General features: G+C 43.2%; 3 protein-coding genes and 2 non-coding genes across 5 annotated transcripts in view; 2 read left to right on the forward strand and 3 right to left on the reverse strand.

The window, feature by feature from the left end:
- The first annotated feature begins 1,808 nt into the window (after positions 1-1,808).
- Positions 1,809-6,742, forward strand: SRR (serine racemase). Its single transcript, XM_007937453.2, has 7 exons — positions 1,809-1,976; positions 3,512-3,641; positions 3,782-3,885; positions 5,193-5,312; positions 5,447-5,521; positions 5,997-6,206; positions 6,545-6,742. Exons 1-7 carry the CDS (start codon positions 1,809-1,811, stop codon positions 6,740-6,742), a joined length of 1,005 nt encoding a protein of 334 aa, XP_007935644.2.
- Positions 6,743-7,058: 316 nt separating this feature from the next.
- On the reverse strand, positions 7,059-16,758 carry TSR1 (TSR1 ribosome maturation factor). The gene is made up of 15 exons (XM_007937454.2): positions 16,662-16,758; positions 16,378-16,481; positions 15,858-16,077; positions 15,632-15,766; positions 14,830-15,254; positions 13,935-14,094; positions 12,552-12,709; positions 11,864-12,057; positions 10,994-11,156; positions 10,377-10,487; positions 9,530-9,662; positions 8,058-8,174; positions 7,533-7,673; positions 7,346-7,420; positions 7,059-7,237 (listed from the first exon to the last, which is right to left on the reverse strand). The coding sequence occupies exons 1-15, from the start codon at positions 16,756-16,758 to the stop codon at positions 7,059-7,061; spliced, it is 2,412 nt and encodes an 803-aa protein (XP_007935645.1).
- On the reverse strand, positions 9,294-9,388 carry LOC122149715. The gene has a single exon (XR_006163289.1). It is a non-coding gene; the product is annotated as a small nucleolar RNA SNORD91 family (small nucleolar RNA).
- LOC122149716 lies at positions 10,143-10,235 on the reverse strand. Its single transcript, XR_006163290.1, has one exon. It is a non-coding gene; the product is annotated as a small nucleolar RNA SNORD91 family (small nucleolar RNA).
- A 1,313-nt stretch (positions 16,759-18,071) lies between the features above and the next one.
- The window catches only part of SGSM2 (small G protein signaling modulator 2), a 35,933-nt gene continuing 27,989 nt past the window's right edge, over positions 18,072-26,015 (forward strand). Inside the window, exons 1-2 of the mRNA XM_007937455.2 lie at positions 18,072-18,128; positions 22,013-22,088. Coding sequence (XP_007935646.1) covers positions 18,072-18,128; positions 22,013-22,088 — 133 coding nt within the window. The remainder of the gene's footprint in view (positions 18,129-22,012; positions 22,089-26,015) is intronic.

The raw sequence follows: 26,015 nt of genomic DNA on the forward strand, positions 1-26,015 counted from the left end.
AAAGTCCAGAAAAGCCCCAAGCATTAATAGAAATTCAATTTTTTGATGAAAGTGGCATTTAAGAGGGAAAAGAAGTTACAGTCAGTAAGTGGTAGTAAAATTTGACAATATAACAAGTGACCAATAAATATAAGAAAGAAATGTTCAGTCATTTAAATTGATCAATGTAATTAAAGTTGCTGGATATATTTCATTAAATTGACAGAAAACGACACAGCAAGGATGAAGGAAAATGAACATTCCTTATAAACTGCTGCTATCGCTGTGTGCCATCCAGTTGATTCAACTCAATAGCCTGACCCTCTGAGAGACCTACCTCACAGGGTTTTCTAGGCTGTAATCTTTATGGGAACAGATCACCATTTCTGTTCTCCTGAAGAGCCACTGGTGGGTGGGTTTGTACTGCTGACCTTTGGGTTAGCAGCCAAGCACTTAACCATTGTGACACCAGGGCTTCTTATAAACTGCTGTAAACGCAACAAAAATCTATTGCTGTTGAGTCAATTTCTACTTATAGCAACCCTATAGAACTGCCTCCATAGGGTTTCCAAGGCTGTAATCATCACAGAAGCACATCTTTGTCCCTCAGAGCAGTTGGTGGGTTCTAACCACCAGCCTTTTAGTTAGCAGTCAAGTGCTTAACTACTGCACTACCAGGGCTCCTTTTATAAACTGCCATAGGGAGTACAAATTGATATAATCTAAAACCCTTTCTGGAGATGCTTGTCAGTAGGTATCAGATGTCTTAAAGTATGTTTGCTTTTTGGTGCAAAATGCCATTTGGCTGAATCCTAAGGAAGTATGGAGATGCACATTTTCTAACAAGGCTGTTCATTACATCATTATTTATTATAGGAGGAAAAAAAGGAAATCTAAATGGTCAACTGTAGAGTATTATGTAAAGTTACAGTTATTTTTGTAAAAAAAACAAAAATCTAGCCAAATTGAAAGTTGTACATATATTGATAAGAAAAAACTCATGGAATAATATTGGCTGAGAAAAGCAAGTTATCAAACCAGTCAAAAAAAGAGATTATCTACATATATACAAAGGCTTGGAAAGGTGAGCACCTGAGCTTAGATACAATTGTCTGGGTAATAAAGTTTAGTGATTGATTTCATGTTCTATTTGCATTTTCTATTGAGCATGTATTGGTTTTATAATAAGGCAAACTAAAGAGAAATGTCATTTTTAAGTGCCACAATAAAGAATGAAAGCATAATGCAGTTATTGAAAATAATGAAAACTGTAAAGAAACTGAGCCAAATGTTTATTTAAATGATGGGAGCAAACTGCTTTAACTGTCATATTATGTATGTATATTGAAAAAACAAACATGGAAAATGAACATAGGTAATTTATTAAGGTGGTAGGATTATGGATGATTTTCTTTTTGCTTTAATTTTTTTTTGGTAAGTAACTTATTAAATAATTTTTTACTGAAAATATGTGGCAGATTTTGAACCCAGTTATTCAAGCAGCTTCACAATGATGAAAAACAAGGTAGAGACCACTGGCAGTGCCAAAAATGGTATGGGGGGCAATGGGTGAGTTTTAGCCTTCCACAATCACCATCCTATAATCACCTCCTATAAAGCTTGGCCAGAAAACTTATGCTTACTAAGATACTCAGCTTCAAGACACATGCCCTTCTACACAGAAATATGGAGCCCACAGTAATAGAGGCAATTCCCACATTAATACCAGAAACCCCAGGTCTGTTCTGCTATGTTACACATTTTCAAACGCTTTGAATAAACACGTTTCTCAGATTTTAATTTGACCTTTTTTGATTTGACACAGAACCATGTGTGCTCAGTACTGCATCTCCTTTGCTGATGTTGAAAAAGCTAATACCAATATTCAAGATTTTATCCATCTTACACCAGTCCTCACAAGCTCCGTTTTGAATCAAGTAACAGGGCGCAGTCTTTTCTTCAAATGTGAACTCTTCCAGAAAACTGGATCTTTTAAGGTATCTGTTTTGCCAGTCTATCATGTGTTTTTTAAACCCCTCTCAAATATAAACTTTCTTGATCCTCCTGACTACCCAGTAAGTTGGTAGTAGTTAGTTAATAATTTTTTATAGTTAAAGAGTTGCATCATGGTGCTGTTGAGCTATTTTTATACAATCTAAAAATTCCTCGTAATTAGATGGGCACACGACTTATCATCTAAACTATGGTGTGTTTGAGAATGAAAGGAGGGAACGTAATATTTCGATTGAGACAATACACGTCAATCTAGATTGTTGCAGGCAACATGGGAAGTGTGATCACCCTTACGTATAACCAAATTTAAGCATTCCCCTTGTGTCAACTTGCTATTCATTGATACTTATTAAGACTGTAAAGGTCTAAATCTAGCTAAACCCTTGTAAGACTTTTTTTTTTTTTTTTACCAAATATGTCAGTGCCTTTCCTATGCATAAAAGCACTGTGTATTGACTTGCTACCAGAATCTGCTGACCATTAGTTGAACTTGAAAATTCCTTCAAGTAAGAGACTGAAAACTCTGCCTAACAGGTATTAGATACCTATTAAGTGGTTGCTTTAGGACAAGAATCAACCTTTTCCCTCACTCATTTACTGAGCTTTCATTATTTTATCCTTTGCTTCTGCATGGTTTACTCCTCGTTCATCACACATTAAACACCTATTCTGTCAGCAGCTGTACTAAGTGTATATACAGTAAACCATCTCCTTTATCCTTAATTGAAGGGAAGACAGGTTGACCAACAAATAGGTTGATGAAAAATGTCTTAAAAGAGATGCAGGCAAGGTACATTGGAAGAGCAGAGAACGGAGTACGTTATTTTGCCTGGGAGAGCAAGGAAGTTGAACCAGGTGATGTTGAATCCAAGTTCTACAGGATGAGTACTTCTAGTTAGATCAGGAAGTAGAGAGACTGTAGGTAGAACAGAGGGATATGAGCCAACTTCGTAGCAGGGAAACTAGAAATTTAGGATGACTACAACAGTGATAAAGCTCTGGTGGTGCAGTGGTCAAGGCATTTGGCCCTTAACCAAAAGGCCTGTGGAATGAAGGTGAGGCAGTCTGCTTCTGTAAAGATTTACAATTTTGGAAACCTATAATAGGGGTTGCTGTGAGTCAGAATTGACTGTGGCAGTGGTTTTTTTTTGTTTTTTTTTTTGACAACCGTGATAGAGTCAACAGATGCTTTTAGAAAGACTGCAACTGGTAAGGAATTTATACTTTGTCTTATAAACATAGGCAGTCAGTAAAGATAATCATGTTTGCAGTTTTAAAAGATCACTTTCATAATCAAATAGAGGTATTAAATGATAATGAGCCTTAAGATCAATTGAGGTTTGGTAACACTCTAGTTGAAAAATGAGGGTACTAATCAAGGCAGCAGAAAAAAATACACATTTAGAAGGTAGAATCAGTAAGATTTGGTGATAAGATGTGCAGTGTTAGAGAGAAAAAACGTAGAAAAGCTCCTTGGTTTTGAAAAGATACTTTATTTGAATCCCCATCCCGTTTCCAGATTCGTGGTGCCCTTAATGCAATCAGAAGCTTGATTCCTGCCACTTCCGAAGGGAAGAAGCCCAAAGCTGTTGTTACTCACAGCAGTGGAAACCATGGCCAGGCTCTCACCTATGCTGCCAAATTAGAAGGTACTTGATTAATTTCTAAGGGTACTAAAAAGAGGCAGTTGTGGGAAATAAGCTTCCAGAAGCCCTGATTACAAGCAAACTAAACAGAAGCTTCTGTCCTAAGATCTTTGACTTACTCTAAGCGTATTTTCTCCTCCCAGGGATTCCTGCTTATATTGTGGTGCCCCGAACAGCTCCCAACTGTAAAAAAAAGGCAATACAGGCCTATGGAGCCTCCATAGTGTACAGTGAACAGAGTGATGCGGTAAGGAGACAACAATCAGTATGACCTTAATAGCTTTCATTTGACCAACATCTTTTCGTACCTTACTGGAGTGCCTTACTTTCTTCTTCATCTCTAAATGTTAGCATGTTTAGTCTTTACACTTATTCATGCTATCATTAGTCTCCTGGTTTAAAATACCAGCAGCATAGTGCCTAAGGCATCTGATTGCTAACCAGAAGGCTGGTGGTTCAAACCCAACAGCTACTCCTCAGAAGGACGGTTGGGCAATCTACTTTAATAGTGATACAGCCTCGGAAACCCAAGGAGCGGTCACCAGGAGTCGCATCCAACTCAACAGCAGTTGAGTTTTTAATGCTTTAATAACTCCCAAATTTCTGCCGTGACCTCTCCTTTTAACTCCAGACTTCATATATTCAGCTGCTACCAACATTCTCATTTGGTTATCTAATACACATCCTAAATTTACTGTCTAAAACGAAACTCCTAGTGTACCTGCTCTTCTTTTGTCTTCTTCATCCCAGTAAATGGCTACTTTTTTCCTTCTAGTTGCTCAAGTTAAAAAACCTTGGAGTCATTTTTGGTAATTCTCATAGTTAACATTCAAATGTTAGTCCTACTTTTGCAACATTAATCCTCTTATTTCTCACTACCTCTACCATTATCATCCTTACTTAACATTTCTCTCCTAGATTATTTTAGTGGTCTAACTAGTCTCCCTGGTTTTACCCTTGCTGTATTTGTCTATTTTCAAAAGACCAACCAGAGCAGTCCATTTAGTAAAACAGAATTTATCTTGTCAGGTCAGAATCCTGCAATGGTATGTCAGACACTGAAAGCCAAAGTTCTTAAAATCGACAAAGGCCTAGATGAAGTGGCCTGTTTCCATCTGGCTTCTTCCTCTACTACCTCCTCACACACACACCCCTAGCACACTCACAAGGCCAAGCATTCCTACTTTGTACCTTCTGCATTTGCTATTACCCTCTTCCTAGAACATACTTTTGGAGATCCATAGGACTTGTCCAAATCTGTTAAAATGTTAGTTTACCAGAGGCTTTTTATGGCCCCCTTATATAAATTCTTTTATTTTTTCACCATACCACTTATCTGGCATAACATGTATTTATTTGTAGCCCAAGTCTCCTAACTCCATACCATGTTATTAGACTATAACCCCCTTGAGGACAGGAAGTATTTTGTTCACTGCTGTATCCCCAATACCTAAACAAATTCTGAAAAATAGTAGCAAAGGGTTAAATGACAGAATTTAACTTTTGGATTCTAGCAAATGCAGATCAAGTTAGCTAAATTAATGTTTTTTTTAGTCTAGAGAAAATGTTACAAAAAGAATTATGGAAGAAACAGAAGGCATCATGATACATCCCAACCAGGAGCCTGCAGTGATAGCTGGGCAAGGGACAATTGCCCTGGAAGTGATGAACCAGGTAAAACAGCCCAGTTAACCCCTCTAATTGAGATACACCAGAGTATCTGATGTTTGGCTTTAGGGCTGATTATATGTATATATAAAACTGCTTATTAATAGGCCTAGTTATATTTCATGTTCTTTTTGATAAAGGTTCCCTTGGTGGATGCAGTAGTGGTACCTGTAGGGGGAGGAGGAATGATTGCTGGAATAGCAGTTACAGTTAAGGTGAGAAAACAATCAATTGAAGACTCCCCACTTAAGACATATATGATTTATTTTACATTATAATACATTGTGGATAGTTGCTCAGCATTCCCTTCAAAAGGCCATTCTTTCTCATCATCTCCTTGGCATTTGAGATTGAGGCCCTTCTCTGCCTTAGCATCCTCTTAATCCGTTTCAGCTTTACAGCACAAAAGCTGTTACAATGAATGCTACTCTTGCAGTTCTTTTCCCAAATCTCCTCTTGCCAACCTACTATCCAAACCAGGGGCTACTCTTTTTCCAAACTACCAGTGGAATCAAATGTGATACGGGCATCTGAAGGCCAATATTAAACTATTTACAAAGTGCCTTAAGGTTATATTTTCATTACATCAAAGGAAAGGCTTGTACTTGAGCTGAAATGTGGTTGCCCTATTGCCTATTTTATGAATGCAGGCAATGCTAGTTGTAAAGTGTCTAATATTACTCTTCCCAGGCTCTGAGACCTAGTGTGAAAGTATATGCTGCTGAACCCCTGAATGCAGATGACTGCTACCAGTCCAAATTGAAAGGGGAACTGTCCCCCAATCCTTATCCTCCAGAAACCATAGCAGATGGTGTCAAATCCAGCATTGGCTTAAACACCTGGCCTATTATAAGAGACCTTGTGGATGATGTCTTCACTGTCACAGAGGATGAAATTAAGGTGAGGCTCCAACAGGAAGGAAGCAACAAAATTAATTTCTTAGGTAAAAGAGCCTTCTCCAGTTAGAAGTAACAACCAACCTATTGGGAACTTACGTAGGTGACTTCATGACTGTGTGTGTGTGTGTGTGTGTGTGTTTACCCTAGATGTAGTAAGACAACCCTCTCAAAAGCAGAATTGAGATGAAAGAAAAGCCCTGCTCTTAACTAGCAGACTCACACAACAGTAAGAAAATTCAGGCCTACATCTTCAGCTGGTCCTTATCATTGGACAAACTAGGCCCTTTCCCCTTCTCCCATTTCACTAATTCTAATTCTTACTCCTTTCTGTACCAACAGTATGCAACCCAGCTGGTGTGGGAGAGGATGAAACTACTCATTGAGCCTACAGCTGGTGTTGGAGTGGCTGCTGTACTATCTCAGCATTTTCAAACTGTTTCCCCAGAAGTAAAGAATATTTGCATTGTGCTCAGTGGTGGAAATGTAGACTTATCCTCCCTAACTTGGGTGAAGCAGGCTGAGATGCCAGCTCCTTAACAATCTGTTCCCGTTTAATTTATGCAAAAGATGGGTTTCAATGTCTAATTTCTATCTTCTCTCAGTTTTCAAAATCCCAGCTGAGAGTTGGTATTTCAGTAAGAGTTCAATACTTTTTTTGGACTTAACTACCAATAGAAAAACTTAACTGAAGTAACTGAAATACCTTGCCAAGGCCAAGAAAAGCCTTCTGTAAAAAGGGGCAGAAGACCTATAGGCTGAAGTAGAAAATGCAAACTCTGTCCAATCACAACCTGTAGGTTCTTGGTCCTAGAATGCTAACTGGCAGCAGTAATACAGAACCCCGTTGAATCTACTACTCCATGTCCACCTCTGGCATTACTGAAGAAATTTCACTTTTCACCCAAGGTACTGGTTCTGGTATGTATGGATCATAAGTCCATTTTGGGAAAACTCGTTTATAGAGGTTCATCAATACTGTGTCCTGAGATTTGAGCTTCCCATCGAAAGTGCATTTCATGTGGCCATGGGTACCTACAGAGTAAACAGAGCAAAAATTTAAAACAGTCGTCCCTTAACCCAATAGTAATTTAGCACCACTAGGAAAATCCAGATATAATGTCAAATCCCACATTCTCTTACCTAAAGGCTCCTTGATGTGTCCCCTGCGGCCCCACTTTGTTCTCAGTTCCACTGGTTTAAACCACAGCACATCCTCTAAAACGAAACACACAGAAGATCAAGATGAAATATTTACTCCCAAATTATAGACTGAGCCTTCCTTCATCCCACAAAGGTAACTAGATCCCCTCTTTGTTCACACACCTACCTCTGTTGAAGAACATATAACGCACCACTGCCATTTTAGTAAAAATTTTGAAAGGATGACCACTCAAAACAACCCTCTTGATGACCATTCTGTCTGGATTCACTGACAACAGATGGCCTGTAGCAATGAGGCTATGCATTCCTAATGGACAAAAGCAAAGCAATTATTCAGGAATCTATAAGCCAAATCCTTCATTTATTGCTCCAATGCATTTAAAACCTATGGCAAGGTTTTCTGTCCTCCCAGATCCATGAAAAAAGTCACAAATGATGACACTGCTGAGCCCGGCCCCAGAACCTGTCCTAAATACAACACTGCACAGCCTTCAACAATAAGCTAAAATTTTCAAGTAAGATAAAACCCATTTTGTCACCCCTGCCTTAGATTTGCAGTGATACTGAGAAGACATGTTGAAAACCATCATTAGCTTCTCTATACCATTTGGCTCCCAAATCTAAACAAGAAAAACCAGTGGTAATCTACTCAGGTTCTGCAAGCCTGATCCCCTCTATGAACTCAACTCACCATTTCTGTTCTGTTTGAAAAGCAGCACAGATGCAGGAGGAAAGGTGATTGGGCCATACACTGTCACCACGAGGGCCACATCAGCAGTCAGGAATCTCTGAAATTTATGCTTATCGGCTGCCAAGAGAAAGGTTAAAGAAAAAAACACACTTTCTTGAGCAGCTATACGTAATCAGAGGCCAGTCATTCAACCTGCGAAGGGCTGTATCACTGTAACTTCTAAACCTAATGCAGCTCATGTTTCTTTACCCCACTAGTTCCTCCTTTTTTCTCTTTCCTATTTCAATACAATGGAAAGAAAGAACCCAATCCAATCAGAGTTAATTTTTCAATAGAAGACAGGATCTTGGAGTTTGGAATATATTTGTTGTTGTTGTTATGTGCCGTCGAGTCGGACCCAACTCATAGCTACCCCTCCTTGGGTTTTAAGCCTTCTGGTTAGCAGTCAAGTGCCTTAGGCACTATGCTACCAGAGTTCCCTGGAATATATTTAGGGTTTGTGAAAGTTCTCAACAGCTTTAGTCTTGAGCAAGAATTGGTAAACATTTTCTGAAAAGAGCAAAATAGTAAATATATGGGCCACAGTCTCTGTTCTAACTACTCAATTCTGCCATTATAACAGAAAAGCAGCCATGGACAGTAAGTATACAAAGGAGCATAACTAGGTTCCAATAGGTTACATAAACAAGTAGTGGGGTGGATTTAGCCTAAAGGCTTAGTTTGTCAACCCCTAATCTTAGAATTATCCTGGAATTTCTATTTTTACCTTCAATGTAACCTCCTCTTTCAATACAAGAAAAACTTTTAAGGGAAAGGGAAATAAACATTTAGATAGCATGGCTGGCAAGAATAAAGATTATCCAGAGCACTCATTAATATTGCCTTCATCATCTTCCTCTTGCCACTGTTGAACAGTGAGAGTGAGATGAAAGTGTGCAGGTGATGTTCCTAAGCCCCCTAATTAGTAGTGGGTAATGTATTTTCCCACTCTGAAGCACAGGAGTGCAATCACTTTTGCCACAGATGTGTCCCTAGCCATCACTCTCCAAATTCTCATCCAGTCTCAACATCTCAGAACCCACACCTCTCTGCCTTACCCAACTGAGGCACACCCAACCTCCATGCCTTCATCCACATGCTACTAGCACATCAGATGCCAAGAGTTCCACACTCTGGCACACTCTTTTTACAAAGCTGCTGAATCCTACTGAAAACCTACTTTGGAACAAATACTTATGGCAGAGAAACCTCAGTACCACACAGAAGTTGCATCACTTGGATGCTTCAGATAGGTTCAGACATTTTGGATTAAAACATCACTGGTTCCCGAGCCAAAGTACTAAAAACATCTTTAATGCAGAGACTTAGTTTAAAGCTATGTATTCTGTACCTTCCCCCCAACTTTATTTACAGTCAGTTTCTAAAAAGACATTAAGGTAGACAAGAACCCATAACGCTTCCCCACTGCTAACCTGTAGTGTGCTGAGAGAATAATGGTGAGGCTCGGAAGCGCCTGAACCCACAGTGGAAGATCAGCTCCTCTTTGGCTTTCACAGGTTCAGTGTTTCCAGGGTGCCGGCTCACCACCATATTCAAAACTGACATCTAGGGACCAAGTAAGAAAAACACAGCTTCACAGTTGAAGAATATGGCCAAAGAGGCTAACCTGAAAGAAAGCAAACCAACTAGTAGACTCACATTCATTTTAGGAATTGTTAATGCTGATTAACAGTACAGTGTAGATGATGGAACACCAATTCATCCTTTACCTCCAACCACTGGCATTCAAGCCAAATACTGACTGATTTGCAGAGCGTTTCATGCATCCTTCCAGAGTGTAACATGATCACTCAACAACTGTCACAAGGTCACTGGCCTTCAAGTCATTCACTCGCCACACATCTCAAATCACACCCACTTAAGTCCTTTCCTCCCCAACCCTTAGCCATACCAACCAAAGGCCAGTGTTTTCATACACACCTTATCCTACATGTCTGCTGGCCAAAAAAGAAATATGCACATTAGCATAAATCATGTTTAAGGCTGCCAACTGTTACTCAAAATCTGATCTGAAAATCATACTTATCTCAGAGAAGTCTCAGAACTACATAGATTGCATCACTGAGATGCTTCAGACAGGTTCAGACATTATGAGTAAAACCATCATTGACTTCATTATTCTCTCTGATTTCTAATCCTAAAGGCAAATTTTTGCATCCAAATGAGCAAATTATCAGTCATAAACAAAATTGTAGACAACGTCTGCCAGAACTGGTTGAAAAGTTCTAATCCCCATTTTCCCACAAGACACTATTTCACCTTCTGTTCATGAGGTAGTAAAGAAAATGCAACCAAGGGTGCTCCTTGCCTGAAGTACTCAACCACTGATATAGGGACTTCAGAGACATGAAGTGTGACATACCAGCCAACCTGCCAGAAGAAAGCACAGAACAATCACACGGTCTTTAAGGTTCCAACAATGGTGAAGCAAATGGTTTCTCCCAATGTGTTAAAAAGACTATCCTAAAGCCAGGGGAACTCTAGTAGCATAGTGTCTAAGCCACTTGACTGGTAACCAGAAGGCTGGCGATTCAAACCCATCAGTCACTCCTCAGAAGGAAGGTTGGGCAATCTACTTTTGTAGTGACACCACCTCAGAAACCCAAGGAGGGTTGAGTCAGGTCTAACTTGTGGCACATACCACCACCACAACATCCTAAAGCCAACCTTTTCCCTTTAAGAGTGGCTTTCATTTACTATCTCTCCTATCTCTTTGCTCCCAATAGCACTCTCATCAGTGACTCAGTGGCTCCCCTAATACAGCTATGGCAGCACAAAACAAATAAAGTACAAATTCTCATGCCAATAGGACTAAATTAGAGGGCACACTGGCAAAGGAATGCCAACTATAGGGATGGACAAAGGAAGGCAGATACCTCAGCTCCTTCAACCTCTTTTTCCTCAGTCTCTTTAAAGATGCGTTTTCTAGTATTAGTAAAGTTCTGAAACTGAAAGATCCGGGCATAATCTTGAGGAAGGTTTTCCTTAGGATCCCATGGAGATGTTCGGAAGCTCTTAAGGCCTCTGTATTTCTGAAATCTAGAACATAGATTTTAAATAAATTAACAAGTCAGATTTACATGGTGCTATTTAACTCTTTTAACTCAATCACTTCTAAAATGGCTAAGGCTCTCTAGCTTAAAAGAATTCCAGTCACCATCTCTCAAAATAACCTAACAGCCTAAACCAAGACCACATTTTAAAACAGCCTTTAACATTTCAGAACCAAACCCAAGATTCTCACTAACAAAGGATAAAGTAGTTACAGTGGCTCCCTAGTGCCTCCCAGGGAGTGGCTCTTTAACCTGCCAAATAAGAAACTTGATAAAAGCCCTACCTCTCTAATATCCAACTTAACTCTGGCTTTGGTCAGACTCATCTCCGGAGCAGACATGAACATTTTACATCTTCATGCTTTTGCTCTTGCTGTTTACCAACTCCCCTACTTGCCCCGGGGGTTATACTTCAATCAAGTATTAGTTCTTATAGGAAGCATTTGCTAATGAACCTTAGTATTTCTCCTTCATTGGAAGTCCTGTAACATTACTAGTCTGAACCACATGATCTGGAACTTGATTATATACTGTTGTTTCTTATGTGTATGTTTTGCCTTCCCATTTAGAATGTTAGCCCTTCAGGGACAGGGACCATGTGTTTATTTTCTTTTGCATCATACCGAAGTAGTTGTGAACCACATTAAGTTTTAAATAAAAATATACTGATTGGACTTGGACCCACTGACTAACCGAATTCTAGCAGCCACATCGCGGGGGGTGTCAACTTCATCTGGAAACATCTCTTCTAGTCTTTCTTGTTTATATTTCTCGAACATTTTTTCCTCAGCCTCTTCATCCACTTTCTCGTCATACAGATCATCACGCACAGACTCTCCTATAGTCACAGTTTCACATTCCTCCTCCTCTTCTTCACTCCTTTCGTTCTGTACAATAAAAGACTGCAGTTATTTTCAAAGAAATCCATAACTGCCTCTACCCTAAAGGCTTTAAGCTGAGGATAAAATACCTTTACTGAATACCTAGTCTCAACCAGGAGCTCTGGCAGTACAGTGGCTAAGGCATTCGGCTGTTAACCAAGAGGTCTGTGGTTCAAATCCACCAGCCACTGTGGAACAAAGATGAGGCAGTCTGCTTCCACATAGATTTATAGCCTTAGAAACCCCATGGGGCAGTTCTACTCTGCCCTATAGAGTCACAATGAGTCAGTATCAACTCAATGCAGTGAGTTTAGTCTCAACCAATGCCAATTCTCACAGAGATTATAAAACAAAAAGTGAAAGTTTCATTCTTAAGCAACTACAAAGTCATTCTTAAGAAACTAACTGCCCTCCAACAACACCTCCCCACACACCTTCCAAGGGACTTTGCCTTGCATTTGGGGTTGTACACAGAGCGGCCCAAGGGCCCATTTCCTCACCTGTGATTCCTCTTCCATAAAATCCTCCGGCTCTGTATCATTGTATTCATCTTCTTCGCCACCACTGTCACCATCCTCATCCAAAATCCACTCAGCCTGGTAACTGGATGTTCCTTTGGGGACCTTCTTTACCATCTTAGAACTTGCCTTCAATAAGTCTGTAAAAGCCCAAATAAGCTAAGTAAATTATACACTTCCTTTCCCCAGTTACTCAGGGTATTCTCACCTAGGCAAGAAGGTTTTCCCCGTTATCTGAAATAAGAGTGCTCCTATGAAATCTTTTGGAAACCAAAATGGCATAAAGTAAGGAAGCAATTACCATTAATTTATATGGGAAAAAATTTTATGCTTTCCCAGACCCAAAAAATAACCTACCAAATAACACATAAAACCTATAGTTACACAAATATAGTAAAATTACTAACACTAATATATAGTAAAAGCAAGAATAATATGATAAATACACAGCCTACATAAAATAGAAATAACGCATGGACAGTGTAGTTCCTGGGGAAGGAGCTTGGTGACACCCTCTCGCTGCTCAGTGTGGGCACTGCCTTTTTTAGCAGCAAAACAAGTGCTGATTCCAGCCACACAATAGACAGCATATAAGGTGAACATTTTCATCAGATACGTACACTCCTTAACACGATCAATCGTGGGAGAACAGAAGGGCAGTGTTTGCACTGGGAGACAGCTCAGAGGGCAAGGATGCATAGGAAAGAACACAGGGAAAATAACTATGGGGAGAAAATGGGCAGAAAGCTGTTACATTATGAGGATTGCATCAATGTCATGAAACAAAATGTATACGAACTGCTGTATGGAAAATGAATTTGCTCTATAAACTTTCACCCAAATTACAATAAAAAAAAAAAAAAACCTCTGATTGCTAGTTTCTTTTTGCCTTTTTTTCATAAAAATGAAACCATCTTTCAGTTAGCGAAATAGGTACTAGTGTAGGTCTTAACATAAAAGAGAATGGCATAAAGCAAACTTTCAAAAAGTGGGGCATACTTGAATTGCTGTGAACGTCAAAATCTCTAGCAAACACTGAGTAGAAAAAGGCTATTTCCAAATCTAATTCAGCACTACTTATACAGTTAAATAAACCTTGGGACGACTCCAAAATTGCTTATCTGTTCATTATAAAACAAGAACAGAAGCAATTTTGATAAACAGAGCAAAACTGTTTAATGTGTGATGCGACATACAGCATTTGAGTGATAGGAGAAGATAGACCTCTTGGAGGTCTTGGAGGTAGATCTTCATCCTACTCTAAGCTGCTGTGCTTCATCCTACTCTAAGCTAAGGGTTCCTGTGAGCAGCTAGACAAAATCCACAATTCCAGGCTGGATGAATCACAAGTTTACCAATACCAACCATTTGCCTCACTCAGCTCCTCCTCAGTGGGCCAGGTCTGTTCCCCCTCCATTGGATCTGGAATAGCCTCTGATTGCAAAGATTCCTGCCTATCAGGGTCTGCTTTCATTAGGACCTTAAGGTCTTCCTCCATATCAACGACAGCATTTGCAGCACAGATCTGAAAACCAAAAGCAACTGATGGTGGGCCAAACATTAACCAAAAAGCTACTAAATTTAATACAGTAACCAAAAAGTTCTAAATTAAATGAAGTGCTCAAGAGGAAAATAGAATAATGGAAGAGAAAGCCACAATTTGTCCAAATGTTTCAAACGGCTCTTTCCTAGTCTTTTAAATCTACTCAAAAGCTTGGCTTTTGGAGCCTTTCACAATGTGGCTGTACACCTACCCAACCAAGTCACTCCCATCAAGCTGATCTCTTCAGAGCTCAAAGAAACCCTCTGATCCATAAATGTGCCAACGTTCATGTTACTCCCATCTTCTAGAATATTCTTTCATCTCATAAATCATCCATCCTATTCATCATCTGGCTCCCATCTAATCTCTATGAAGTTTGCTAGTCTTACTTTCTCAATTTCCACAGCAGATCTGTACCTTAGCCACATAACTATCTCAATCTTGGTTTCAGGGGTGTGCCACTTTTTGGGGAAGTGACTATAACACATGTCTTCTATAAACTCAGAGCCAATTCAAGTGCAGGGCACCTAGAAAGTGCTGAATAAATAGCTGACTGACCCAACATTTTTTTTAAGATAACTATTGCTTTACTACCAACTAGGAACAGCCTTCATTGGCCTTAAATGTACAGCCTACCTTCTCTGAATTTAGCTCCCATACTGTACCAGCTCATGTACAAATGAATCTACAACACATAGTTTTTAAGATCAATCTTACCTCCATTGCCATGCCTGGGTCCTTTTGGGATTTAATCGCTCTAGGATTTAAAGGAAAAGGGTCCATGGGGGCATCTATCTGTTTCATCTGGAAATCACCATGTCCAATGATGTGCAGCAAGCTATTTACATTTAGAGTTTGCCCACGAACATAACCTGAGACTTTCAAAGTGCCAACCAAGTTATTCTCCTCGCTAGGTACAAAGTCAGCAGCATGGGCAAAGAGGTAGGCCCGCCGATCTCGGAAGGCAAGATGCCGTTGCTTTTGGTTAGCCAACTGCCTGAGTAGCATCCCTGCCTCCTGTTGTGTGTCTAACAGGAGGAGTTTGTCATTAGGAAAGCGCTTCTCCACTGCTTTACTCAGCTTCTTTCTGGCATCTATTTGTTTCTTCAGTGGAAGGTCAGAAACTCCCTGGACAGCTAGTGCTGTGAGCAAAAGAAAAAGAACTCGGTGATACACCGCACTTCACTGTGTGAAAAATCCCAGTGCAGTTCCCAAACAGTTCAGATGTGAACCAAGAGATCACTGGGAAACCCAACAATCAACTATTCTCAACAGCTCATTCCACAATGCACCAAACTTTCCTTCTTCCTCTGGGCAAAGCTCAGCTTAAATATAAAAAGGAATGTTGGCCGATAATGTGTAAATAATGGACCAAGGTTAAGCCATATATGTACAATCTGTCACCAGCTGTAATCGGGGTAATTCTTGTACCAAGTGCCGCGCAGAATCCTGGAATATTATGGGTGCTTAATAAATGCTAATCCACATCTTTCCATGGCCCCCAATACTCCTAACTCACTATAGGTGGGAAGTCCTTGAGCAAAGAGGCAGGAAAGGCAGTAATCTCCAGTGCTGTCCCAGCCTTCTAGTGAATCAAGGAGGAACAGGATGGTATCAGCCACTTTAGCCATGTCTAATACAGTGTGCAGATCCCCTGTACACAGAAGAAAAAGTAAGTTATTGGCACCACATGATGCTAAAAAAAAAAAAAAAAACTACATCACAATGACAGTAAATGTCCTAACCTGGCTTTGCAGATGTAAAAAACCAGCGATGTTTCATCTGTGGGCATAGCAGCATAAAACTGTGAGTGCCTCCCCACTCAGTCTGGTGTACTGTTCCAATGTCCCCATCCTGAAGCAGACGAAAGGCTTCTGGCAGGGAAATCCTGTTGTGCAGGGGCACCACCAGTACATGATGGGGAGGGCCATCTTTGCTGCCCAGTTGTCTCTTCTCTGCCAAAACCTAGGGATCAAAAGGATTAGAGAGCCTCAGTGTATTAGTATTTCGTCCTACTATTGCATTTCCAACAGTACCGATACTCTCCCTGACCAGAACCGCTCTGGTAAAAAAGAAGGGTGGCAGGAGCTCGGATCAAAGCAAAGGATGCCCCGGAGCAACTCTAGATCTTCACACCCGACATGTGCTGTAAGGTTATTCTCCGTCCCGGTCCCTTCCCAGGGTAGTTTTCTAGCCTCGTTCGAGGCGTTACTCGCCTAGAACAGTTGTGAAGCCACCCCATTCCCCAACTCCCACTCTACTCACCGCGTCTTTCTTCTGTTTCCGGAGCTGCCTGGCACGATGCCTCCGGTCTACTAGGCTGAGCTCTTTTCTCACCTTCTTGCTTAAAGTTTTCACTGCTAGACGGCCTAAAGGGCAAATCAGAAAGTGTTTTTGTGCTCGGCACCAAAAAAAGGTCAAGAAAGGGGACCCGTCTCCTCCCCCCAAGAAAGGAACTTTCACATGGCCGCAGATATCTTAGTTGGGCCTGGGGAAAAGCAGTTAATATCGGCTAAACAGCTGTTCTTCCTCCTACCCCATCTTCTCACCCTTGCCGTCTCGCTGCGCGGATCCCCGACCCCGATGCCGGCCCCCCTTATGTGCTTTATTCTGCTGCTTGAGCGGGCCGGAGCGGTGAGCCGCCATGCCGTCTCTCACGTGTAAGAAGTCAGCACTACTTCCGGGCCGGACCAAGCATTTCCGGTCCCCACCATGGGGGCGGGTTCTCCTCTCAGCCTTCGTGTGCGCTCTGCTGGCGTTTCTGCCTGACTGCTGTGTTAAGCTTTCCCACGCGGCAGTCTGCAGTTGGGGCCTTAAAAACGCCGGATATAGACATTTGTGGTCCGGGTTCGCGGTCGAGGAGAGGGGTTTTACTCTGCTGTATTTTCTTCTTTTTTGCATTGTAAAGTTACATCGCGTAGGAAGATGTTGAATAGGGAGTCCGTGCCGTGGAGGCTTTAGCCCCTCCTAGAACCTAGATTTGTGCACGTGGCTTCTCAGTTTGCAGCAGCAGGTGTTCTTTGTCACTTTGAGCAGCCTTCTTCCCCTCAAATCCCTTGCAAGCTGCTGAAGTTTCCAAGCCGAATCGTATAGAAGACGCATCTCACCTTATTTAACCGGCTAACTACAAGCTCTAACTAAACTGCTATCCAACTCGTGCCCACACATCCCACATACCCTCAGGAAGGCCCAGACCGCACGTGACGACCCTGAGGGAGGGGAGAGGACTAGCTGTGATGCTCGTCCCCTTAGTGCCGGCCGAGCCCCTTCTGGCCAGAGGCGGCTGCGTTCCCATTCCTCTTCCCACAAGCTTTACAACTTAGGAGTTCTAGGCCAAGGGGACTAACGCTAGCCTCGCTGTGCCTAGACCTCTCCCGCAGAGGCCCAATGCGCGGGCCCCAGCCCTCACAACGCCCGTGCTGTCTTCTTTCTGGTCGGGAGAACTAGAGGGTAGAAGTCAGGGGCATCTAGCTGGGTTGAATCCAGCCCCGCCGCGGGCGACTTTTTCAACCATGGGCCGGCGGGGACCCGGACCCGCCCCGACACCCCACCCGGAGCTCTAGCTCCTAGCTAGCGACCGGCCCTCACAATGCGGATTCGCGCCCTCGGGGCGGGAGCGGGCGCGTTGCCATGACAGCGGCCCGCGTGGCGCGCTTCCGGGCCCGCCACCCTAGGAGCGCACCGCCTCCCTCCGTCCGGGGCCCCCTCTTTGCTGAGCGCCCCACCTCCGGCTGTGGGAAGGGGCCGGGCCAGCCTCCTGACGTCTGTGCGGGGCTCGGAAGATGGCTGCGGAGCCGAGCACCGGGCAGTGGTTGCGGCGGCGGCGGAGGGCGGGGAGCGCGGTGGGCAGGGGCTCCGCCTTGCGCGTGGGGCGCTGAGCTGAGAAGCGCGGAGGCGGCGATCGTGCACAGGGGACTTGGAGGGTCGCTCGGCGCCGCCTCCTGGCCACCCGCCGCACCATGGGCAGCGCGGAGAACGCAGTCAAAGAGAAACTGCTGTGGAACGTGAAAAAGGAGGTAAAGTCGGGGCAAAGACCCCGGGGGTCTCGCGGCCCGCCGGCGCAGCCCTGGGGGGTGGGAAGGTCTGCACCCACCCCGAGCGCCCGCACTCGCGGGTCTTGGCCTGAACCGGACGGGGGCGGGGTCCTGGACAGGCTGAAGCTCCCGCCCCCCTTCCGAATTGGGGGGCAGCGCCCCTCAACCCCGAGAGCCAGGCCAGAGCTTGTTTGCTCCGTGATCCCGCAGCTCCCCGCCCTCTGACGGCAGCAGCGCCGGGAGACCGAGGTCGGGGGAGGGGTGGCGGTGATTTCTGGAGAACTGCCCTTTCATTACCCGCGCCGCCGGGGGAAGGGGCGGGGTCCTGCTCGGGTTTCCTGAGGTGTCAAGCCGGTGACTTAGGGGCTTAGGTCTCTGTTTCCTAATACCCACCTCCTGTATCCCGCTGGGAACTGAGTCGTTGCTGCTGGAGGGTTCGCTGCACACCTCGCTGCTTCTCCCTCCACGCCCACCTCCTTACCCAGGGACCAGGTTTTTTTTTTAAGAATGGTTTTCAGGACTGTTTTTTTCCCCTTTGGAAAAAGGCCTCGACGTCAGAAAAAGTGCTTTCCTCTACTAACCCCTTTTACCTTGCCCTAGCCCAAAAGCTCATTTCATGCGAGGGGAGGTTGCCCATGTGAATGACTCACCCTTGTATGAGAGCTGGAGAGCTCAAACACACAGAGTTCATTAGAATGGATTAGGCCTCTGGAGCCGTGAGCTCTTTCCACCACTTGTCTCCTTGGCCATACTCTGCCAGATGTATAAAGTCAATGTTTTGTCCACTATGCATCCACACAGTAGGCATTCAGTGACTATTTGGTAAGTAAATCTGCTGATCTTGGAGACTGCAAAACATGGTGGAAAAGTGTACATTTTGGAATAGGCTAGACCTAGCACTTTGTGATCGTCAGTAAATTACTTAACCTCTCTTGAGTGTCTGGTGTAGTGCCTAAGGCATTTGACTGCTAACCAGAAGCCTGGTGGTTCAAACCCACCAGCCGCTCCTCGCTCCTCTCCTCCTCGGAAGGAAGGTTGGGCAATCTACTTTGTAGTGATAATGCCTGGGAAACCCAAGGAGGGGTCACTATGAGTTGGATCTGACTCCACTGCTGTGGTTGTGTTGTGTTTGAAGTAGGAAAATGTTACCTACTGAGTGACATTTTAAAAATAAAAGTTTACCATATTGGTTCCTTTACTCCTTCCTAGAAGTGTTGGGTAAGACTGGGTTCCAGCAAAATCCTGTAAATCTTCAGCTAGTTAGTCCTGCTTCAACCATGGCCTGACCGCTCCACCATTGCATTTGTTCCCTTTCCTCTCTCTAGCAAGGAAGTGGATGAATCCTTCACCTGTCCAGCTGTGTGTGAGAAGCTCCATGGTGAAGGGTTTCTTAGGCCAGGGGTATAAGCCCCAACTTTTAAACCTTGACTTTGCCCTCCCTAAGGGAAAGAAAAATCTTGGTGCTAGTCCTCGTGAAGCAAGCAGTTTAGTGTCAGAGACTTTTAGAAACAAGAACAAAAAAGTAGCTGTCACTGTACAAGATACAGCCAGATGTGCTGGGATTGTGATGTGATCCAAATGGTCTATGCTACTATAAGAATGATTCCTAAACAATGTGAGAAGTATGCAGAATACACCGCAACTATGTGTCTTACCAGGGAGGCCTTGTGGCACGGTAGTTAAGTGCTTGGCTGCTAACTGCAGTGTTGGCAGTTTGAACCCCAGTCATTCCATTGGTGAAAGATGTGGTGGTCTGCTTCCATAAAGATTTACAGACTTGGATTTGTTCTGTAAACTTTCACCCAAATTACAATACAATTTTTTAAAAAAACATATAGCCTTGCAAACCCAAGGGCAGCTCGACTCTGTCCTATTGGGTCACTATGAGTTGGAATTGACTTCGTGGCAATGAGTTTGGCTTTTGGTTTTGGATGTATCTTCCCTGACAAAGGTTGACCTGCTCTGAACTCAGTGTATTTCCCTTCCACCTTCAGCACTTAAAAGAACTGATCTTCAGAGAAACATATCCTTTCTTCTCCTACAAGTGGGACAGGGCTGCATTTCACAGAGTACCTTGTATAAATCAAGGTACTGTCTTAAGTCCTCCTAACCTAAAAACTGGCCCACTAGACTGCTTCAGATGCCTGCTGGCCTTTGAGTTGTAACATAGTGCTCTGTTTAATGCAAGCACCCCTTGGGAAGTGATTTAGGAAGCTTTTAACAGTTTAGAGGGCATAAGTCAATTTGATCCCCTTTTACCTGACTGCTAGCCATGAGCGGTTTTCAGCAGGAAGAAGATCCAGGTTCTTCCTCTTTCCTCCCAGGCTCTACGGCCTCTTCTACCCTCCAAACTGTAGGGTCGTGGGCAAGGGCCTTGGGAGCTGTGGTAAAATCAGAACACTGGATGTCATGTCAGAAGAATAGCAAAGACTAGCTCTGCCCTAGAGCTTATTTTATCTGTAAGATTTTGTGCTGGGGTTCAAGTAATCAATACCTCTAATCTCCAATGTCTCCTGGTATCTCTGCCTCAGGTTCCCCCAGCACATCAAAAGTGCTTGGCTTAAGTGTTGGGAGCAACTAGAACCTCATACACTCCTGATAGGAGTGTAAATTGGTACAACCACTTTGGAGGGCAAGTTGACAATAACTAGTAGAGCTGAATATATGCATGCCCCATGACCCAGAAACTCCATGCGTGCAAGTATAATCAAAAGAAATGCATACCTATGTTCACCAAAAGACACGTCCAGAACGTTCATACCCACTGCTCTTCATAACAGCCCCAAACTGGAAACTACTCAAGTGCCCATCAGTTGTGCTATAGTCACACAATAGAATAATGCAATGAGCACAAACAATCTGCAGTTATCCACAATAACACGAGGAAATCTCACGATGACATAGGTGATCGACAGAAACCACTCACAAACCCTACACACTCTGTGATTCCAACTATAAAAAGTACAAAAACTGATGAGACAAATCTGTGGTGTTGGCAGTCAGGATAGTGGGTACCCTGGAGGGGGGCATGTGACAATGTGGGAGGGAAGCTTTGGGGTGCAGGTCATGTGCTGCGTTTGACCTGGAGGCTGGTTTCACAGGTGTCGTTAGTGTGTGAAAATACATCAAGCTGTACAACTATGATCTATGCCCTTTCGGGGCAATTCTGCTCTGTCCTATGGGGTTGTTATGAGTCTGAATTGACTCAGTGGCAATGGAGGTTTTTTCATGCCATTTGTAAATGTTTACTCTGCATCAATAAAGTTTGGTTTTTTTAAATGCTTAAAGGAAAAAGGGGTGACTGCTCACCTCACAAGGTATTTGGAAACTTTTACATCCAGATAAGAACCTGAAACATCAGAGTTTTAGAATCTAGATTAAAAGTCTAGGCTTGTTAGCATGTGGAAAGTGTTCCTAAGGCCTGGATAGATCTATCCCCTAATCTCACAGAAGGCAAAGCAAAGGAGGGCCAGATTATTAATCTACAGGCTGTACTGAAACAGTGTGGACAATGTGTCCTTAAAGAACAATATGTCTGCCCAGAAGCCCTTCTCCAGCTGAGTCCAGATAACCAGACAGCATCCTGTCCTTTTTCTCTGTGGCGTGGCACTTCCTCCTGAGCTGGAACTCGTGTACCAATCAGCTGGCAGGTTTTTGGCATCTCTTCTCTTGGTTGCCTCTCCAAAAGGCTTGGAGCAGTCTGCACTGAAGAAACTTTGCTTCCCCACTTCCCCATCCCTATCATTTCCTCTGCATGTCTGAAACCAGACGAGGAGCGCAGAGCCAAGCTATTTACTTGCACAGAGGCCGTTGCCCGGGAAAAAATAGATATGCATGCGCTAACCATACTGCCCGTTTGTCCACAGGTAAAGCAAATCATGGAGGAGGCTGTGACCAGGAAGTTTGTGCATGAGGACAGCAGCCACATCATTGCTCTGTGTGGTGAGTGAGTGACCGGGAGGCTCGGGATAGTGGGGGGTGAGACTGGGTGTAGAACTGAAAACACTGCCCTGCAGCCAGGGAAAGAGCAGTCCTGAGGTTTGGTAGTTCTCAGATCTGGCTGCAAGTCAGAGTCAGCTCAGGAACTTTTGAAATCTCCTTGAGTTCCCTCCCAGATCTACTGAATTGAGATCTCCAGACCCAAGAATCTATAACCATGTATGTGTGTAGGTGTATATATATGTATATTTTAACAGTTGTAAAAATATATGTAACACAACATTTGCCAATTCATTGTTTTAGGTGTACAGTTTAACGATAGCAATTGCGTTAACCATGTTGTGCAACCACCACCCGTAATGAGTCTGTATATTTTTAGTTCCCTAGCATAGCCATAAGGAGCTCTGAGGGTGCTGTGGTTAAAGCATTAGGCTGCTATCCAAAAGGTCAGCAGTTTGAACCCACCAGCTGCTCCCCAGGAGAAAGATGAGGCAGTCTGCCTCCATAAAGATTTATAGCCTTGGAAACCCTGTGGAGCAGTTCTACTCTGTCCTATAGGGTCACTATGAGTCGGAATCGACTCAGTAGCAGTGGGTTGGGGACAGTAATTCTCAGATTTTAGTGTGCATGAGAATCACCTTAAGGGCTTGTTAAACGGATTCCTGGGCTCCCACTCCAGACTTTCTGATCCACTTGGTCTGGAGTCAAGCCTAAGAATTTGAATTTCTAGCAGATTCCCAGGTGAGTCTGATGCTGCTAGTCTGAGGACCACTGCTCTGGGTCATTTGGGTTTGGGAACCACTGCTTTGGTTTATCCTTATTTTAATTTGGGGGGAGGAGTTGTGCTTTAGGGATGCTTTCAGTACCATATCTACTTTCTGATTAATCCCACGTCTGTTGCCTCATCATCCTAACTCCCCAAGCACTTGATAGGATGCAAATGAACATGAATGTAGGCTCAGAGCGTCCTCTTCAGCATGAAGACTTTACTTTTGTAGTTTTCTTAGATTTGGGGGTACTTCGTCTTCTTCTCAGCTCTCTTTCTGAGGGGACAAGGAGCCATTTACCGTCTGTATGCTGTTTTCCTTGGCTTTTGAGATCAGTATTTGGGGTTTTGGGAAAAGGAGGTTGTGCATTTCTGAGGGGAAGGAAGACAAGAAGTAGATAGAGACAGGACTCTTTGACAATGTGGTGAGACAGATAGCTGCTCTTCCCATCAGTCCATCGACAATTACTCACAGAGGGTCTACCGGATATTATTCTAAGTGTAGGGACATTGCAGTGACAAGATCAACAAAGTCTCTACCTCTGGAGGTTTCCATTCTGTTGGGAGATACAGACAGAAACCAAATATACAAATAAATATGTAGCATGGTGACAGGTACTGTGCATCAGAGTAACTATAAGGGCTTGTTAAAACACAGATGGCTGGGCCCCCACTCCAGACCTTCTGATTCTAGTCAGAAAGCATAGAGGTGGTGGAATGGTGACTGGGGCAGAGCTGGCATGTAAGCAGAGCCCAAGTGCCAGACTTGGGATTGAATCCTGGTGCTCTGCCTGCTTCTTGAGTCATCGTGGACAAGGTTCTTAACTTCTCTCACTTTCTTTGCTCCTCTAAGAATAGGGAGATGATTCTCACCTCAGAGTTTGTGTGGGGATTGAGATGAGTGTTCCTAGCATTGTAAGAGCTCAAAAGAATGTGTCTTTCCAGAAAATAATAAATGCTGGTAAGGATGTGGAGAGATTGGGACTCTCATACACTGCTGGTGGGACTGTAAAATGGTACAGCCACTGTGGAAAGCAGTATGACAATTCCTTAAAGAGTTGGACTTAGAAATACCATTTGACCCAGCCATTCCATTATTAGGTATATATCCTAAAGAAGTGAGAGCCATGACAAGAACAGACATGCACACCCATGTTCATTGCAGCACTATTTACAATAGCCAAAAGATGGAAACAACTTAGGTCTCTATCAGCTGAGGAATGGATAACCAAACTATGGTATATACACACAATGGAATACTATGCAACCCTAAAGAATAACAGAATCTGCAGATCACCACATAACATGGATGAACTTAGAGGACATTATGCTGACTGAAATAAATCAATCACAGAAGCACAAATATTATATTAGTCCGTTATTGTAAAAGTCAAGGAAAGGTTTACCTATGGAATGAAATTTTCTTTGTTGGTTACCAGGTGTGTGGGGAGGGGAGGGAATATTGTTAGATAGGTAGAGATTAGTATTGATTTGGGTGAAGAGAAGGGCAGTGTACCAAATATGAGTGATCAACATGGTGGCATTGAGGAAGAGGAAACATAGAGAAGTACATGGGAGGTACATACAACAAAGATGAACCCTTTAGCACATACAGTGCTGCATTGTCAGTGAAGGCAAACATGGGTATACGGGTGGATAGGTGGATAGGTGGGCGGACAGGCTGAACTATTAGGTATGTCTGTGAATCGGGGAGTGTACCCAAGAACATGTATAGGGTTGGTAGACAATGATACTATAAGTGTATTTGTATGATCTATAAGAATTCCCAGGTGTATAGTAGAGCTGACAAGGGACAAGGTTGTAGTGACTTCTTGTTCACAACCAGCTACCCAGAGGGACCGAGTAGTTGAACCAGTGGGCTTGGACGATAGTTGCAGGAGACATCAAGCTCAATTGGCATAACATGCTACACAAAACATTTTTCCACCTCCTACTTTGGTGAGTAGCCACTGGGATCTTAAAAGCTTGCAACCAGCCATCTAGATGCAACAATGGGTCTCTCCTCATCCAGAGCAAAGAAGAATGAAGAAAACCAAAGACTGATGAAAACAATTCGTCCTAGCGACTGGTATACCATGCGATCTGCAGCCTACGTGACTATGAGACCAGAAGAACTAGGTGGTGCCCAGCTACCACTGTCAACCTCTCGGAGGGGGATCTATGTAGGAGATCCTGGATAGAGAGGGAGAACAATGTGGAACAAAACTCAAAGTCATTTGGGAAACAAAAAAAAAGGGGGGGGGCACCAGGTTTGCTGGTCTGATAGAACCTGGTGGAACCACTGAGACTATGGCCCCTAGCTGCCGGTGAGGTCTGGAATTGAATCCACACCTGTGGCTTCCAGCCAAACAAAAGATAGGCATATGGGTTGAACATTTACCTGAGGTAGATACACTCCTTGGAAAGAACAATCATGGGAGAAAGAAGGGCTGTTTATGCACAGGGAGACAGCTCAGGGGGCAGGGGTGCATGGAGAGATGGACACAGGGAAGAGAAAACTATTGGGAGGAAGTGGTAGGGGAGCTGTTGCATTGTGGTAAATTGTAGTCAATGTTGTGAGACAAAGTGTATGTGAACTGCTGTATAGAAAGTGAATTTGCTCTGTAAATTTTCACCCAGATCACAGTAATGAAAAAAAAAGAAGTGAGAAGCAGAAAGGAAAAAAAAATAAAATAAAGATCGCCTCAGGTGTACATGGGAAAAAACAAAAAAGTGGTAATGAGTTTTAAACAAGGATTCCCAACCAATTTATTTCCTAAATCAAGGTGGCGTTTGACTTAATTCTTTACAATCCTGTCCCATCTATAATCCTCTCTTCTAAAGTAAATCATTTTTAAACAAATGTGTCTTTCCTGCTTCTTTGGATATTGAAGCTGAAGATAGGTTTGCAGGATGCTTTCACCATCTCCCTTTTAGGTGAGCTCTCCTGTTCTTTGAGATGATGTACTGATTCCCCGGTTTATGAGCAGTAAGTAGTCTGACCACACCTTTTCTTGGGCGGAGCCTATTAGGGTAAAAAGTATGCCAGTCTTACAATAAGTGGCTTAGAACTTTGTTCCTTTCCACCTGTGCTATGTTATCCCGATTTTGGCCAGTGCCTGTCATTGTCATCAGAAGGGCTCTGTTGGCAGCCTAACTGTGCA

Source organism: Orycteropus afer, unplaced genomic scaffold (genome assembly GCF_000298275.1).
Source record: "Orycteropus afer afer isolate SDZICR_OR568_19922 unplaced genomic scaffold, OryAfe1.0 scaffold00042, whole genome shotgun sequence".
Lineage (NCBI taxonomy): Eukaryota > Metazoa > Chordata > Mammalia > Tubulidentata > Orycteropodidae > Orycteropus > Orycteropus afer.

Bases quoted from the DNA above. Each gene is read 5' to 3' on its own strand.
- SRR (XM_007937453.2), top strand. From the start codon at position 1,809: ATGTGTGCTCAGTACTGCATCTCCTTTGCTGATGTTGAAAAAGCTAAT. The intron at 1,977-3,511 runs GTATCTGTTTTG...TCCCGTTTCCAG, and splicing joins AGAAAACTGGATCTTTTAAG to ATTCGTGGTGCCCTTAATGC. The intron at 5,313-5,446 runs GTAAAACAGCCC...TTTTTGATAAAG, and splicing joins CCCTGGAAGTGATGAACCAG to GTTCCCTTGGTGGATGCAGT.
- TSR1 (XM_007937454.2), bottom strand. From the start codon at position 16,758: ATGGCGGCTCACCGCTCCGGCCCGCTCAAGCAGCAGAATAAAGCACAT. The intron at 11,157-11,863 runs GTTAGTCAGTGG...TCTATGTTCTAG, and splicing joins GATGTGGCTGCTAGAATTCG to ATTTCAGAAATACAGAGGCC. The intron at 7,238-7,345 runs GTAAGAGAATGT...TTTACTCTGTAG, and splicing joins ACACATCAAGGAGCCTTTAG to GTACCCATGGCCACATGAAA.